General features: G+C 42.1%; 1 protein-coding gene across 8 annotated transcripts in view; it reads right to left on the bottom strand.

The window, feature by feature from the left end:
* Positions 1–525: 525 nt before the first annotated feature.
* SH3PXD2A (SH3 and PX domains 2A) overlaps positions 526–16,565 on the bottom strand; it is a 246,473-nt gene continuing 230,433 nt past the window's right edge. For 7 of the 8 annotated variants that reach the window (XM_021536306.2, XM_021536308.3, XM_021536304.2 and 4 more), the window contains 3 exons: positions 16,478–16,527; positions 14,275–14,394; positions 526–14,142 (listed from right to left, as the gene is read on the bottom strand). In XM_021536306.2, coding sequence (XP_021391981.2) covers positions 12,247–14,142; positions 14,275–14,394; positions 16,478–16,527 — 2,066 coding nt within the window. In that variant the 3' untranslated portion in view covers positions 526–12,246. The remainder of the gene's footprint in view (positions 14,143–14,274; positions 14,395–16,477; positions 16,528–16,565) is intronic. The other variant, XM_021536305.2, reaches the window with a different exon arrangement.

Consider the following 16,565-nt stretch of genomic DNA (forward strand, 5'->3'; position numbering starts at 1 on the left):
CTCCAACCCCCAAAGACAGGTAAAAGGAGTCAGCAGTGCCAAGAAGCCTTGCAGGATCAGACCTTAGTACCCCATGTTCAAGCATCACTTCTCTGCAGGCTGCACACAGAGCTCATCCCACCTAGCAGAGCAACTCTAATCACAGAACCAAAGGACTACTTTTGTCAAAGTATGTTTTTCTTCTTATTTTGATCCTATCCTTCTCCAAAAAACATCCTTCCTTGAGTACTGTAAATCTTAAGAACTTGCTCAACACAGACTAAAGTTCTTCATGAGGGCTCAGGTGACTTTTCCATAAACTTTGTGGAATAGAAAAAATACAAAAATACAGCATATAGTAACAACTTCAGCCAGGGAACAAGACAAGGTTCTGCATCCATTTAGCCTAAGATGAAATTTGCAATTGCATGAACACACAATTTACAAGTTATTCGGAGAAAGATAAATTCAGTGGAATTCAAGTGGAATCAAAACAGTACTGAAAATATTAGAAGAAAAAAACCCCAACAGAACAAACCAACTGGATCACAATTAAAAAGGTCAAAAATTTATTTTTCCTTAGGGCATAAGAGGCATTGTAAACAAAATACCAACAAACAAACAAACAAATCACAAGTCAATTCTTACAGTCTGCAAGCATTTGAAGATAGAGTACCCTTTTCCCACCTCCCCCCGAACACTGCAAGCCTGCTCAAATGGTAACAGGCAACAATCCCGGGCCCTGAAAGCCCAGGGAGTTTTGACATGTCCCAAGCTGGGACTAAATTTCTCATGTATGAAGGACACTGCAACTGTTTTATCAAACACTTAAAAAAAAAAAAGTTCAACAAAATATAAATATTACAGATAAAGATCAGATTTAGCACCACCTTTGGTCCAAGCAATCAATGAACTGGGAGATGACAGGTACAGTTTGGTTAGCAAGTCCTTTCTGCCTGAGTCTTTGAAAACATTAGAGGTTCATATATTGCAAGAACTTGTAATATCTCTGAGAAAACACTTCTCAAATTCTGGCAGTCCCTCACAAGCTCCCAGGGTCCTGCACCCAGGGAGGGGGAGCATCCTGGCTGGGCAGCAGCACCCAGGTCAGCAAAGATCACTCAGTGTGCTTGGCAGAGCCCTGTGGGACATGGCAAACACTGTGCCAAGGGTCTGGTCCTGCTCTGGCCCAGCAGAGCTCTGACTTCAGGCATGGCTGAGGAGCAGGAAGAGCAGTGACAGCAGGCATCCTGAATTTCCCTTTCCACTAATATTTGCCACCCCCCTCCACCTGTCAGACTGTGGCACCTATGAGCTGCCAGGGTGGGTGATGGCAGATGCCTGGAAGGAGCTGAAGCCTTGAGGCAAGTTATTTCAGCATATCTGGAACATGCAAATCAGGAGGTCTTTTATCAGTTGAAGCCTACTCCAAGGCCTTTTTAGGCTCATCTTTTCCAATACACACATGTCCATCAGACCCAAGATTCCGAATTTTTGCAAAGAGGTGTCACTGACCAGTTACTGTACCACAGCATGAGTGTATGCCAGGACACAATCACAAGGATCTGTGATAATCCTAGAAGAAATATTAGGTTCATAAAGCACCTGGCAATATTTTATGTTTCTTACAACTCCTTCTCCAATGTGTCCAGAATTCAAATTGTCTTTTCCTTTCCTGCTGGAATTTTTGAGCAGTCCTGATTAACAATTATTAAATGCTGTTCAGTTCCAAAATAACAACAGTTCTAACAAATGCCTATAGAGAAATGCTGAGACCTACTTTTAGGCACAGTAAAATAAAATCTTTGTTCTGTATCTTCACATACACAATTGCCCAAGACAGATGGTGTTTCTTATTCTCTGTTGAGAGACCCATACTGAGTTTCCACCTTTACAGACAGAGACATGATTAAAATTTCCAAAACAAGCACTTGTTTTTACTTCACTGCTTTAGAACATGCTGCTCTAGGGAAAAATCCCAAACCTCAATGACTTTACATTGTTTTGCAGTTCTCTGAGCAAGCAGTTGATCATGGCACAGAGAGGAGGGCAGCCTCTCTGAGTGCATTCCCTATCTCACACAGGGCACAGCCATGAGGACAACTCTGAAATAGTACTGGACTGGGCACTGCAATCAAATAAATTCTGTGAATCTGGATTAAGGGGGATCTTATGCTTTTCACAACTCATTCGCCCCACCACTGTCATATCCAGAGCAAATGAAAACACTGTACTATGATGATTTCATCAATTCTTCTGGGATAAAGCCACACTTCTGTTGTCCCAGTCACAGAAACAGGCCCCCAGTACCATGTGCATCACCTGAATCTTCACAGGTTCCAGCTGATTTGTGCTGAAGGCTGAGGGAAATTTTAGAGAGTCATTTGGCAAAAAGGAGATCTGTTTTCCTCACTGCTAATATATCTTTTGTGTTGGCCCACAGAAAATGTTGCTCATTTTGTTAACTAGTACTGTAATCTGCATCCAGTCTTTACAAATGCTTACACACAGACTCAGGGACTGGTCACAGAAAGATCTGTTTTGTTCCAGTTCAGACAGACTAGGACATCTAATTCCACATTAACAGTAACTCTTGCCAGCTATGGCAAAATATACTGTTAAGCACAGAAAGTGTCACTTCCCAGGATTTCAGTTTTACTGGGATGACTGAGAAAGCTAAATTTTTTTTTATCATGCATATGATTTCCTCTCCTAGGAAAACCTCTCATAGACTCGAGCACACCTGTACATGCAAGAGTTGTTCATTGTAGAGTTTTATCCAACTGGTCAGCATCTCAAGTTCATTAAACAAAAACTGAAAAATGCTTGGAGCTAGTATTTCTGTCAGTTAGTATTTCTGTCTCTAGCTCACATTTGTTATGACATGCTGTGAATGTCAAGATACCTGTCACCTCTTTAAGAATTAATTCATGACCAAAAGCTTTAACATCTACATGATCAACAATATTCACTCCACTGCCTTCAGTGGAGCTGGATCAGAGGCCACAACAAAATATGGTCCAAAGCTGTTACGACAAAAAAGGATTTCCCCAGACTCATTTTCTTCCTCTCTTAGCTTAACTTGCAACCCAAAACAAACTAAATGGTCTCCTGCCCATAAACTCTCTTAAAAAAAACCCAAAAACAAACAAAAAAACTCTCAGCTAACTCCTTCTCATATTTACTGCAACAGAAACTACATCAACTTCTAGACCTTTTCCAAAGCAGAACAGACAAATTGGTTCCCAATTTTAAAACACAACAAGAAAAAGACAAAAAAGTGTCACCAACTTGACTACACACACACTAAGACCAGCCACACATTTCTCTATCTCTGGTCACCGACATACTCTCCCAAGATTCCAAGCTCCCAGCAGGTACATTCCCACCACCTAGCCACTAAAAAACAGAGCTCTACACCAACACAGAAATGACAACAGCATCTAGTTTTCAAGGTCACATGAAGAACATCAACCACCCAAGAAATCCACTGCAAAATTTCACTTAGACCAGGCCTAGATCCACTTTTTTTTTTTTTTTTTTTTGGTCAACTAAAACTTTGGGACAGCAAACTCTCTAGGAGCTTCCAGTACAGACATGTGCCATTGCTCTGCTAATGCAGAAGAGCACAACAGCTCCAACAAATTTCAGCCTTCCTTCACCAACAGGTTTAGGTTCCCAGTAACTCACTACCCATGGTTTGCAGAGATAATCTGGGCTGATTAACAGCTCTGGAAACAGCTACAGATGTACACAGCCATCTGAGCTGCTTTCAACACCCACCTGGCGTTACCTGCATCTGAACTTTAGCCTAAGCAGCAATCAATCAAGCTGCTGGCAGGACTTCTCTTGACATGACATTTGATATTGAGCCCTAAGTGAGTAGGCTCATTTACATGATTCTCCCTACACACTGCTAGCAGAGTAATAAGCACTGCTGTCTGCAATTAAATCTGCAATAAAAGAACAGCACTGATGTCATGTGCCAGTCAGCCAGACAGCAGAAATGCACTTACTCTGTACACTACTGACCCCACAGCACTCACTTCAGACCCTCAGTACAAAAAGGCCACTGTAATGCTACACACGCTTTGCTTTTGCAATATTCCAGGTTTGAGCTCATCACGAGTAATGAGCAAGGCTTTTCAGCAAGCCTGTTCAGCATGACACAGAAAAGTTCTTCCTAGCAACTGGAAACAGAACTAAATCCCTCCCTCCCTGAAAGTCCAAGATAGGAAGTAGTTAAATCAGCTATTCACTGAAATACTTAATTAAAAAAAAACCATTTATTTTTCTTCTCTTTTTTATTTGTTCCAGTTTACTAATTGCTACAGGCTAAGTTCCAGTGACTGCACTATTCTTTTGTGTCCTGCTATAAGGAGACAGAAACAAACAAAATTAATGTGTTTGGGGGACCCAGAGTCAGGAGAGAATTCAATGCCCCTCTAGTCATCACCCAAGGGTGATGATGGGATTTTGTTTATTTATTACTACTTCCCTGGTGACCCACAAGCAGTTCAAGAACAAGCCCTCCAACCACAAAAGAACTGTTTGCACAGAGAATGCTGCCATGTTGCTTACTTTTCAGTCATCAAATACAGAGTCAATAACAACTTTGATGGGGAATATTTGGAGAAACCTGAAATATTTACCTAAATATTAAATTTTCTATTTCAAAAAGTTCTTACAATGCCAAGTGATTCTCCCTTCCACCTGTTTTTCTCCTCCACCAAACAGGGATCAAGACAAGTACCATTGTAACCAAATAACTCTGAGCATCAGGGCAAAGTCACCAAAGCCAGCATTTTTCCAGGAGCATTCCTAGCACTGGGTTGTTCCTGCCAACATGGACAGGTCTGGAACAGCCATGCCTGCCCACTCCACCTACTGAACCTTGTGTATGCAAACTCCCAGACACACAAACTGCTTCAACTACAACAGGCATATAACCTATGATTCTCTTACTTTTGGTGGACTGGTGGCTTCAGGATGCAGATTATCATAGCATATTAGGGACTGAAAAAAACCAACTTTTCTCAATAACAAAAAATCCTGTCACAGAGCAGTGATGTATTTAAACCACATATACAGAGAAAGCACCTGCAGTGTCAGACCAAATAATTCATGGCCATATTAGAAACATCTTTTTCCTCATATTTTATCTATCTCTCCCCCTGCCAATATTATTACTTCTATTTTTTTTTCTAATTTCTTTCCAAATGATCAACATAATTCCCATAATTTTAATTCAGTAACAAACAGGAGTCTCAACTCAGGACAGTAGTGGCTTATGCTGACAAGAACAGGTCTGTAAAACGCCAGTGTGAAGCTTTAACCCAAATTTATTTATTAAAAAAACCAAACACGAAAAAAAAAAAAAAAAAAATTGCACTCTCCAACTCAAAATCAACACTACCTTGATGCAAGAACAAATGAAGAACATAGTAGATGGGACCAGCCCAGCCCTGACAATATAAAATGGGGGAAACTAATTTGTTGTGACTATGCCAGCCATGTCCGCACGCAGTGCGGCGCAGCTTCTGCTCCAGGAATTGCTGCGGAGTCCCGGCCCTGATGCAAGGGCACCCAAGAGGAAAGATCTCCTCGTTCCACCCTTGGCACACCCTGCAAAACTGGCACCCCAAAGTAGAGTTATGGGTGACTTTTTACAGACACCTGTGCTTTGCTCCAAATTGGGTCTAAGATGGAGGAGGAAAAGCAGCAACAGCAACCCACATCCCAACCCAGAGTCAGCTGACTGGGGGCTTCTGGATCCAGCCTTACGTACAGTACTTTATTTGAAAATTACAGACACACACAACAGACATGACTACTGAGCAGCAGAGAGGAAGAGCAACACAAGCACTGGGCAGCGTTAGCAGAGGCCATCAAACAGTTCAAGTGTGCGGACACATTCCCCATGCATCGTCGCAGTGCTGGTCCCTGCTTCTAGCAAGCAACAAAAAGCAAATGAAAACAAAATAACTTAGACAAACATATGCTCAAACCATCATACTTGTACTGTTGGCAGCTATCAAACACTGCACTGATACACAGCACTTCACTACGTGGCTAAACAGCACCTGAAGCTGACAGAGAAGGAGCTGCTGGTGACGGAAAAGCACCAGCAAATAGCAGCAAAGCTCCAGCTGGTTTGAAAGAGCTGCAAGGTTTGCAGCACAGTGGATCATGGCAGAGCAGCACCAAGGCTAAGCAGTCCTGTGCACCCTTTGCAGGTGCAGGAACAGAGTGCACAGAGCTTGCTTGTGCTGAGAACGGTCCATGCTGAGCACCCACAAGGGTTTTCTGTCAGTGTTAACTCTACTGATGCTCGTGGGCTTCTTGCCAATTTAGACAAGAGTGTGAAATAATTAAGTTGGTTCCTCAAAACCAGACTCCTAATTGGTAAAGTATTAGAGATTTTCCAAAATCACGTTTGATACTATTTCGGTACAGCTGCAGAATTCCATTTTTCTGTTTGAATGCAAAGGTCTCTGGTAATATTAAGGCTTTTTGACAAACTTAAGAACAGCAGGACAAAAATAAAGCAGAAAACTGAAGTACATCTCCTCTCCAGAGTAATGAACTAGAGCCACAGGAGATGTACTTTCCAGAGCTCAGAGAGGCAAGTGCTCTGGTTTTCACATTTCTCTTGCACCTTACAAAAATAGTCCAGTTTTTCAAAGGTGGTAGATTTTGCTGCTACCTGTAAAGTCACATTGTTTTTGAGAGATGGAAGTTCTCCTTCCATTCAAAGAGAATTTAAGACAATACCTCTTTTGAAGAGCAAAGTTTCTGCCCAACTTTATTTAGGACCTGAGAGATCCACCTTTGCAAGCTAAGACATATGAAATCAATTTCCAAAACATCTGTAAAATTCTGCAGGTGAGAATCAACCCAGATAAAAGGGAGACTTTTTCTTCTTAGGTTAAAAGTAAGGACAGAAAAGTAAGGATCTGTAATAATATTCACATAGCTCTTGCAATAAATACAAGGAACAACAAAGTAGCCAAACTTGGGACTGCACCAGCAGAATTATTTTCCCTTCTGAAGCTACCACCAAATCCGAAGTGCAACAGAGGACATAACCAGCAGAGACAAGCCAGAAGACAGAATCATGCATGGGTGACATACGGAGTGTTTCAAGCATAGCTCAGAAGTCCTGTATTGAATAGGATGTTAATGCACATTCTGTACATAATCCTGGCAACATGCTGCATAATCCTTAACAGGTGATACTTGTTTATGGAAAGCAGCCCTTCCCAACCCAAGCCACCCCAGCTGTCAGTCTCTACCTACCCAAGGGTCCTGTTTTCATCCAGTTGCCCCCTCCCCTGCATTTCGCCTTCCCTAAGAGTGCATGAATAGAGAATTGCAAACATTTCACACTGCACGTTCCACTCCAAGTCCTGGATGAGGGGCCTGTTTATTCTATGAATATTGCACTTATCCACTCATTGGATTTGCTTTTTCTCAAGAATGCAGAATATTTGGGAAAAAATAGAAAAAATAGTAGGATACAACACAGGAAAATATGAGTTATTAACAAGCTAGCTATGAAGATCTAAAATTAAATAGTCCTAGTTCTATTCTGTTAATACTAGTAATATGAAAATAATGAATGCTTTATCAAATTCCCTTGTTTTTCATATAAGATAAAAGCAGTAACTTTCTTTTTAACTGAGGAAAGCAATGAATATATATTACAATAAAATATGATTCATTAAGATCTGAAAGTGATGAAAACAATTATATAATGCCTTCGTCCAACTTTATAGCATCATAATGGAAGGGGTCTTTGGGGTACATATCCACGAGGGAAAAAATGCATTTTTTAGCTATACCCATGCAGATGTGAATTTCTATTTTGTCGAGTCTAGCTGTGAAACAATCTTTCCTTACTGTGTATTTGCTACTATTGAATACATCAATATAAAAACTTCCTGTTGACACATCAGGTAAGTACCCCAACATGTGCCCATCATCTCTTATCTTGAGAGGTGTGGCTTGCAAAGGACTGGCACATAGGACTACACTCACCCATTGCATGGGGTGACAGCTAAAACAATGAAAAGGAATTGCCTCCCATGGGGAAGGGCTCCTAACAAAATGCATTACTCTTGCTGTTATGAGAAAGTGTTTTGAAAGGGGAGACAAGGGAAACCAGCAAATAAACTTTTCAGGCATTATATAAACCTCAATAACGAACTCAGAAGTGCTCATTATTATTAAAGTTGCAGTATACAGCAAGACACAATTTTCACATTCTTTAATTTTGTTCTCTGGCATTGGAGTTTGGAATTGCTGCTGGTCCAAATTGAAGACTTTTTGAAAAATACAGAGTGGGTGAGAGTAAGACAGCACGAGCAGCTGCCTCTCCACCCAGAGGAGGGCCCCCTTCAGCTGCAAATGGCTTTGCTCAAGCCCTGCAGACTCTTCCTCTTAACAATCTGGTTCAGGAATAAACCAGAAAGAGAAATTTAAACAGTACTGTTGATTTCTGCATTGAGTGTTCACTGAGGTGTACATTACATTTAAATATTGCTCTTGATCCAGTGTCAGTTCTGACAAATTTAGTAAATAAAAGGCGACGTTAACATTTTTAGAAAAGAGCTAAAACACTTCTAGCACTACACTGTCCTCTGAGTACTCTGCCAGGTTTTCCTGCCCTGCAGTCAGCTTTTCTGATGTAGCTTAAGGCCTTTCCCTCTGTTTCATGGCTAAGAGTGAAGGGCTTGCTATTCCAGGTATCAGTAGAACTAACCAAAACTAGCTGCTCGCTGATGGAAAAAATAATTGTTGTCCTGATTATCTCTCAGTTGAAAATATCACACCTCGGTGAGAGATGCTATGATGATGGTAAGACAAGAGTGGAAAAAATCGCATTGGGAGTATTTGTTTTAAAAGTGCCCTTTTAAACATAAGCAGCCAAAACAACTACCAAGTGAAGGGAAGCCCAAATGGAAGCTTTGCCACCAGGATGGAAGCCAGAATGCCAAGTGGTGGCCAACAATAATTTCTGGTACCAAGTAGGCCACGTGCACCCCATCCTTTTTGCTGGTACAGGTGAAGGCAGAGGGAGGCCACAAGTGTGACTCTGCAGCCCATCTACAGGGTCTGCCCTCGCCTCAGGAGGGTGTGAAGCCTTTGGGATGGGATAAAGCAACTGAGGCACGGAGCTGCTGCGGGAGAAAACCCTGGCAGTACTGCAGGCAGCCTCACTGTGCCACCCTGTCCTGCAAAAGCCAGAGCTGAAGAAGCAAGCCAGCAGGATGGAACAGGAGCCGTGGGACAGACTGGTGTCTGTCTCAGGCAGATCCTGAAGCCTCCTAACCTGAGCCTCACGGAGAACTTGCATCCACAGGGGCCAGCCCTATGCAAGGCACATGGCAACCAGGCACTGGAACCATCTGCCAAAAACACCTGTGCCATCCCACACCCTGCAAGGAACTCCTCAATTCAGATGTGCCCAGGACTCGGCTTTGCTGGATGCAAATGTGAGTATTTCCAGTAGTCTGGGCTCTTCTGTCTCCTTGCTACTCTTCCCTCCTTGGACAGGGGCTCGTGTCAGGCCATACCATACTCAGAGAATTCAGTGGCTCAATGCAGAAGATCTGGGAGCTGTGCTTCACATCCCCCCAAAGAGATGACCCAGTGGGAATGTCTTTAAACAAAACTTTAGAATATTTTAAATAATAAGTTAATTCTTAATAAATATGTGCTTCAAGAAAATGATAATTATATACTGCACCTTTAAATAATGCACTTAGTTCTCTGCATTGGCTTCCATTTTGGTTTCTTTTTATTGTTAAAGTGCATTAATTCAAAATAATGAACCACTTCCGCATCATTATTGTTAAAATAAATCATAACATTAATACGAATCACTAAGTCACTACTATTAGTACTGCAATCTAGCAGATAACTCTATGTATTGCTCTATTTAATACTGTCCAGCAGAAGAATATAATACTTCTATTATAATCTCACAACAGCTCCAGCAGTCTTTTATGGCTGCTACCATATTAGTACAACTAAAAATGGGGAGAAGTATGAGAGACAGGGCCACAATGTCTCAGATACACATCCAGTGAGAGGAAGCTAACTGGACATACACTTACACATTGTATAGCGAGACATTAAGGTACAAAGAGGACCCCGCACTGGGATATGAGCTGTTGTGCAGTTACACCTCCTTCTCCTGCCACCACAATTTAAAGGGATCCCAAACAAACAGCCTCCCCTCCCCACCTGCACGCAGAGAGCTGCTCAAACCACAGCACTGTTTGCAGCCTGTAGTTGTGGCACCTGGATGTTGTTTCAGCTACTGAAAGGACATCAGCCACATTAGCTGTAGGCAACTCTCTCAGTGTTATTATGGAAATTAATAAAACCCCCAAAGCACACACAGAAACAGAAAGAAAAAAAAAAGGGAAAAGGGAAAAAAAGGAAAAAGACAAGAACAACGTATAAATTTCTTAATTTTTTTTTGGCAGTGAAACATCCCCAGTAACATATGGACTTGTGCTGTTTTACTCAGCCCCTTGATACCAGCTATTTTGAAGCCTTTATAACTTTTAACTTCCAAACCTAATCAGTATTAAACTCTGGTGGAAAAAAGGACATGTGATGCTTTGTGTAAAACAGTAGTGAAATGGTCTTCTGGCCCCCCCACCCTCCCTTAGAACAGATTTACAATGCTGCTTATTATTTAAAGGAATTAGATATTGATCTTGAGTGATTAACAAGGCCATTAAAGAAAACCCCCAAGCATGACTTCCTTAAACACAGTAGGGATTTAGTAAGTTATCTTTATGGTACAAGGCTACCTAACTAATAACTCCATATTCCTAGCCTCTTCCAATGGGTACCTTTTCAATTTCCCACACCACCCACACCATGTGCCACATTTCAAAATGTGAGTTACGAAAGGCAAACAGAACTGAAGAGGCAGATTCCTGGTTAGACTGTTGTGGACCAAATTGCTTTGATATTAAATCTCTGAGCCTGAGAAGCCCAGGCCCACCTTCCAGTACAAATGTACTCTTTGGATTCAAGTGGGAACAGAAACACATATTTGGCTCCTACTTCAGTTTTAAGTCTTTTCTCATAAAACCAGACATACACAAAGAAAATACAGTAAACCCAGAATGCACAGAAAAGACAAAAACAAAACACAAAAGCAATTCCCCCAAAATATACAAATTATGTGCAGACTGAGTTTGATGGCTTTTTTTTTTCCCACTCATTGTAAACACCGATGTTGCAGAAGGTTACAAATTTTTCTCATTAATATCTTGGTGGGTCTTACCAGCAGTCAGTGCACCCTTGGATTTGGACAAGAGGGCAAAACAAGAATTAACACACCTGACAGCTTTGTCTTTAGTGTTTTAAGGGACTTTGTCGACTTTGACAACTTTTGAGAAACCCAACTCTGGGAAGAGAATCAACCAGTGTCACCTGGCAGGAGTCAGGCACAGAAGCAAACATGAAGCCTACACAGTAACAGATGTGTTTAAGCAAGGGGTTTGTAGGTTTGTTTTTAGAAGCACCAGTAGGCATCACTGCCATTGAACACCTGAAATCCCAACTCAAAGAACAAGACAGAATGAAAGGAAACAAAAATCCCTCAACCCACACCACCTGATGGCCTTTTCCGGTGAGTTAACTGTAACAACACTGAAGTCAGAGACCAAAACTCTCCACGATGAAAAGGCTCCAACTCTGGACCTACCAACTGTTGAGTATAGTTATAAAAAAATAATTAAAAAAAAAAAAAGTGAACATCTCCAAAGGATTAGAGTCCCTCTGTGTTTCAGAAACTTTCATTTGCTTCTCACTGTAAGTTGTGGAAAAGCATTCAAAATTCTTGGGTACTCCATGTATTGACAAAAATGAGGAGAAAGGGAGCCAAGATTGTAAAACAGTTTGGCACAGAACTCCCCAGGTAGATGCATGTGTATTTCTCTCACAAAAGGCACACATTTGGTTTCTTATCAATAATGGGAAGGATGGGATGTCATACCCTGTTAGACATACAAGATTATTAACAACTTCACAAAAAGGCATTTGACTATGCTGCATCTTCCTTGTAGTTGTTTACATGTAAACCCCACAAACCTCTCCAGAACATGGCAGATTTGTCCTCATATAGACTCCTTTGTACAAACTGGAGCACAGGAAAACATCTTTTTGTGTAGTAATTGTTTTTTCCACATGTACACAGCAGGAACAGTATAAATTAGGGAGGTTAAAGATATTGCAACATTAGTTCTTTTTCTCCAAATAATTTGAGGGCACCCAGCCTTTGAATGGCTTCACGCCATTCATTATCTGGCAGTACCACCAGCCGTTTGGGTTCCTTTCGAGGACCTCCATGCAGACACCTTCCTGAAACCCCACAGTCTCCTCATCCCCTTCGTAGTCTGCAATGGAAACATAGATGTCCTTGAGATTGTTGTGGATGAACTGGGATTTCTCAATGGGCTTTGGCCTGACTGTGGACACAGGGATCCCATTCCTCTGTGTGGGGAGGTTGGAGGTGGTCTCAGAGCTCTCTGTGCCCAGCCGCTCTGGCTGCTTTCCCTTTGTGTCACCAGGCTGTGACCACGCGTTGCTGAAGGAGGAATTCCGACGGATGGTCCTAAGTTGATCTGTAGTTGTTAAAGACTCGTTTCTGCGCAAGGAGCATGACAGGTTGTTATCCTTTGGTGGTGGAGACACAAACACTGACTGCGGGCGGACAGCGAGCTGCCTCACACCATTTCTCATTTTAACTGGTCCTGATGCTTTTGAAAAGCCACCAGGAGGTTTGCTTGGGATGGGTGGTGTTGCACGTTTGCTCTGGTTGATGGTGTTCAAAGCCTGAACCCTCTTCTCTATCTTCTCTAAACTGTTCGACTTGTTTTCATTTTTCCTGTTCCTGGCAAAAGATGGATCAGTCTCTGCTGATGTAGTTTCTCGCTGGTTATCAGGGAGAGCCAAATAATGGGAAGGAGCCCAGCCTTCCATGTCTCCATACTTCAGGTACCACCATCCACTGGCTTGCTTTTCCAGCACTTCCACTTCTACTCCTGCTGGGAAGCAAATTTCAGAATCCTGTACCTTTTGGTATGAGTCAGTGGTCACATAGAAACATCTGGAGTCATTTTCTTGCTCAGTTTTGGCAGTATGGCTGGAGCAGAAGACGCCATGGGAAGGAGCTGTGATGAGATCAGCCGAGCTTCTCCGAACAGGGTCATCCTGGTTCTCAGAAGCTGTGCGGGGCGGGCTCGCGGACTCTTCACTTCTTGAACCTTTGAGTCCACCTCTGAGCTGCCCAGTTGGCCTCAACTGACGCCTTAAAGTGCTAATATCCATCTTTTCTTGGCTCTGAGAGTCTGCCTTGTTCAGGAAGGGTTTGGGCCTAACAATTGGCTTTGCTCTGATGGAAGGACTCTGCCCAGGATCTTTCTTCACGCTGGTTCTTGGCACACTACGTAAGCCGACATCTGAAGCTGATCTTGGTTTTGTCTCCTCACTCCTGGAATAGTGACATTTTCCAAGATCAGGTTGGATGTTTTTGTCTGTCTTGAGCTTCGCGAGTGATGATTTAGGAGAGCTGGAACATGGGGAATTCCTTTGGATCAGGGACAGAGACGAGCTTTTCTGAGAATCAGAATCCCCACTAGATTCCTTGTTGGACAAAGCATCTTCCACATAACGCCTGAACCCCTCGTTCTCATAGATGGTTTCTTCTTCATGAGCAACTTCTTCTGAAGACTCTCCTACTTTGAACTTAGCTTTCTGAAGCGATGACACAGGTGAGGGCTTGAGGGGCTGAAACAGTCGTTTTTCAGGAGTGCCCTCTTCATGGTGACTTTCACTCACTTCACACTCCGTGTCAAAGCCAAAGGCAGGTACATCATACTCGGGCTCTTCATATTTCAGCTTGTGGGGAGAATCCTGGGTATCGCCTGAAGAAACTGCTCCAGGAGTTGTTCCTTCTTCAGAGTCCTTTGCTTTACTGGGAGGTGCCGGGGGAGGAACCTTTGGGCGGGTTAAAGTACTGGTTCTTCTGTTCAAATTCGGTTTCTTTCTCTTGTCAATGTAAGATGCTGGAGCCCATCCTTCCTTCTCTCCAATCTGCACATACCACCAACCACCAGAATTCTTTTCGATAACCTAAGAGGTAACAAGGAACATGTTACTTAGGCAAAAATCTCAACTCAGTGCTTCCCACTCCTCCCCTTCCAATCCACTCCCATGCAACAGATAAATATTACAATTTTCCCAGATACACTGGAAAAGGCTCACCTCTGCTTTTTGTCCTCCACGAAAGCTTATGCCATCAGAGATGCATGACTGGAATTCAGCAATGGTGTAATATTCCACTTCCACGGAGGGTGGCTCTGGTGGCTTGGGTAACTGAAAACCCTATGGCAAATAGGATGCGTTGTTCATTTAAACCAAAGAAACAGTCAGCTAAACAGCAGTGTGAAAAAGAATTGCTTTTATTCATTCACTAAGACTCTTCCTTCTTCCTGTGCTACTTCCTAACACTAACTGCTCAGTTCTCCAAAGCAGGAGCTGATGTATTGATCTGGACTAAAAGAGAAAAGCCTTTCAACATATGCACTGTTCATGCCACCTTCACTAACTATTAAAACTGTAATAATCTTTACCTGAACAATAAAATTTTGTACTTGTGGGTGATGAAGTGTGAACTGCCACTGCAGTCACACTAAGAGCAGCCCATTTATGCTCAGATTTTGTCCAGAAAGACCCAGCTCTGGATAACATGCCGCAATTGCAGAAAATTGCGTTGCAACAGACCCCTAACAGATTCTGCCTATCATTAAATACACTATCTTAAAATGTAATCCAAATGAATTGCCGCTCCATACCTGCTGCTGGACTTTTTAAACAATCTGAATTAGTGAAGGATATTGCTAATGGGCATCTCTTGTAGCAAGAAACAAGGATAATACCATAGATTCCCCTAGCTTTGCCCAACTAAAGTGCTAGAAGGGAAGGACTTTACTGCTTGATCAAAACCATTCCAGTTCCTCCCCAGAACACCTCTACTCAGTCCCAACACAACCTTAGTAAAGGCTCTATGATGAGTGGGATGTGGCTATTTACAGCCATTCTGGCAGCATATCAAACTCCTCTAAAAGCTAAGTGCCTTTACATTAAGGTGCCACATTTTAGAATTTGCTACAATTATTTTTTAAGGTGATAAATGGGAAAAGGGTCCTTTCAGGACTTTCAATATTGAAAGCTTTTCAGATGAGCACAGTGCTCATCTGCAGGGCAGCTAGGGGAAGCTGCACAGCTTCTACACTTCACTACTTAGAGTTCTGTGAAAGAACCACAGGTCAGAGCATCCACAGGCAAACACAGGACAGACAAAGACACAAAATGATCCTGAGCCATCAATGGGAGAAGGGCATATCACATAGTGTGCTTTATTCTCTTGCTCTTCTATTTCTATGATATCCTTTCTGTAACTAACAGTTGATGTTTCATCACGCACAGCATGTGGCATTTCACAGAGAATGCATCTCTGCACCTTAGGAACCATGTCTAAATGTTATAATTGGATGTTTCTGCACTATAAATGCTGAAATACAGCAGAAGCACAGCATAATAAAATGCCTTCAGATAATAGGATGGTTTGGATTAAAAGAAGATAATTGAAAACAGCAGATTTGCTCAGGGTTTCACATATAATATTAGTGTTATTTTTAGCATGGGATTAAGTGTCATAGTCTTGCCAAAACAAGCTCTATTTGAAAATAATGCAAAGAAAAATAGGAAGAAAATGCTAATATGCTATTCATGTAGTTTGTTAAGAAGCCTCTCTGGTGACAGAAAAATTACAAGTCGCATATGGCTCATAAAGGGTACACAGAAGATTAAACACTATGTATTGCCTAGATAAACAAGCTATTAGCATGACTTTTTGTATAAATACACTACTGACTAGTTCCTATTGAAAATGACAGTTCTAACCTCAAATTGGTACAAACTTCCAGGATTCCAGCTTTGGGGATATGAAATCATAGGGGGTCTCGTTCCTGTAGCACACATCCTTCTACAAGGTTTAAACGTGCACAAGAGTGAAGCTCAGCCACCTCAGGGGGCAGCAATGGAAGGAAGGGGACACATTCCCAGTTGCTTAAGACAAAAGAAGGTCAGAAATTTCAGTCTGGGCTAAAGACACCCAGAAGATATTTAAACCTTCTGAGACAGCCAAACATGTTTTAATGTTCATGCTCAGAACACAGCAGCTTTATCCTACTCTCTCTTCAGACTTGATTAGTTGGGGCAACATTCTGAATAACAGAAAACATGATTTATCATTAGGATGCCCTGAGGTCTGCTCAACACTTAAACAATGAAATGAACAGGCATGTAAATAAAGGATCCCTCCCACCTTGTACAGCTGCATGAAGTCTCACAAAGCACCCAGACACCTACCCACTGCTAAGATAAACCATAAACCAATACACACCAAACTGGACTCTCTTCGTGGCGGTGGCCTTGTTCTTAGATTTGGAGAACCTGAGCAGGAAATGGAACAGAGAGAGTTTATTTAACTT

Source organism: Lonchura striata, chromosome 7, assembly GCF_046129695.1.
Source record: "Lonchura striata isolate bLonStr1 chromosome 7, bLonStr1.mat, whole genome shotgun sequence".
Lineage (NCBI taxonomy): Eukaryota > Metazoa > Chordata > Aves > Passeriformes > Estrildidae > Lonchura > Lonchura striata.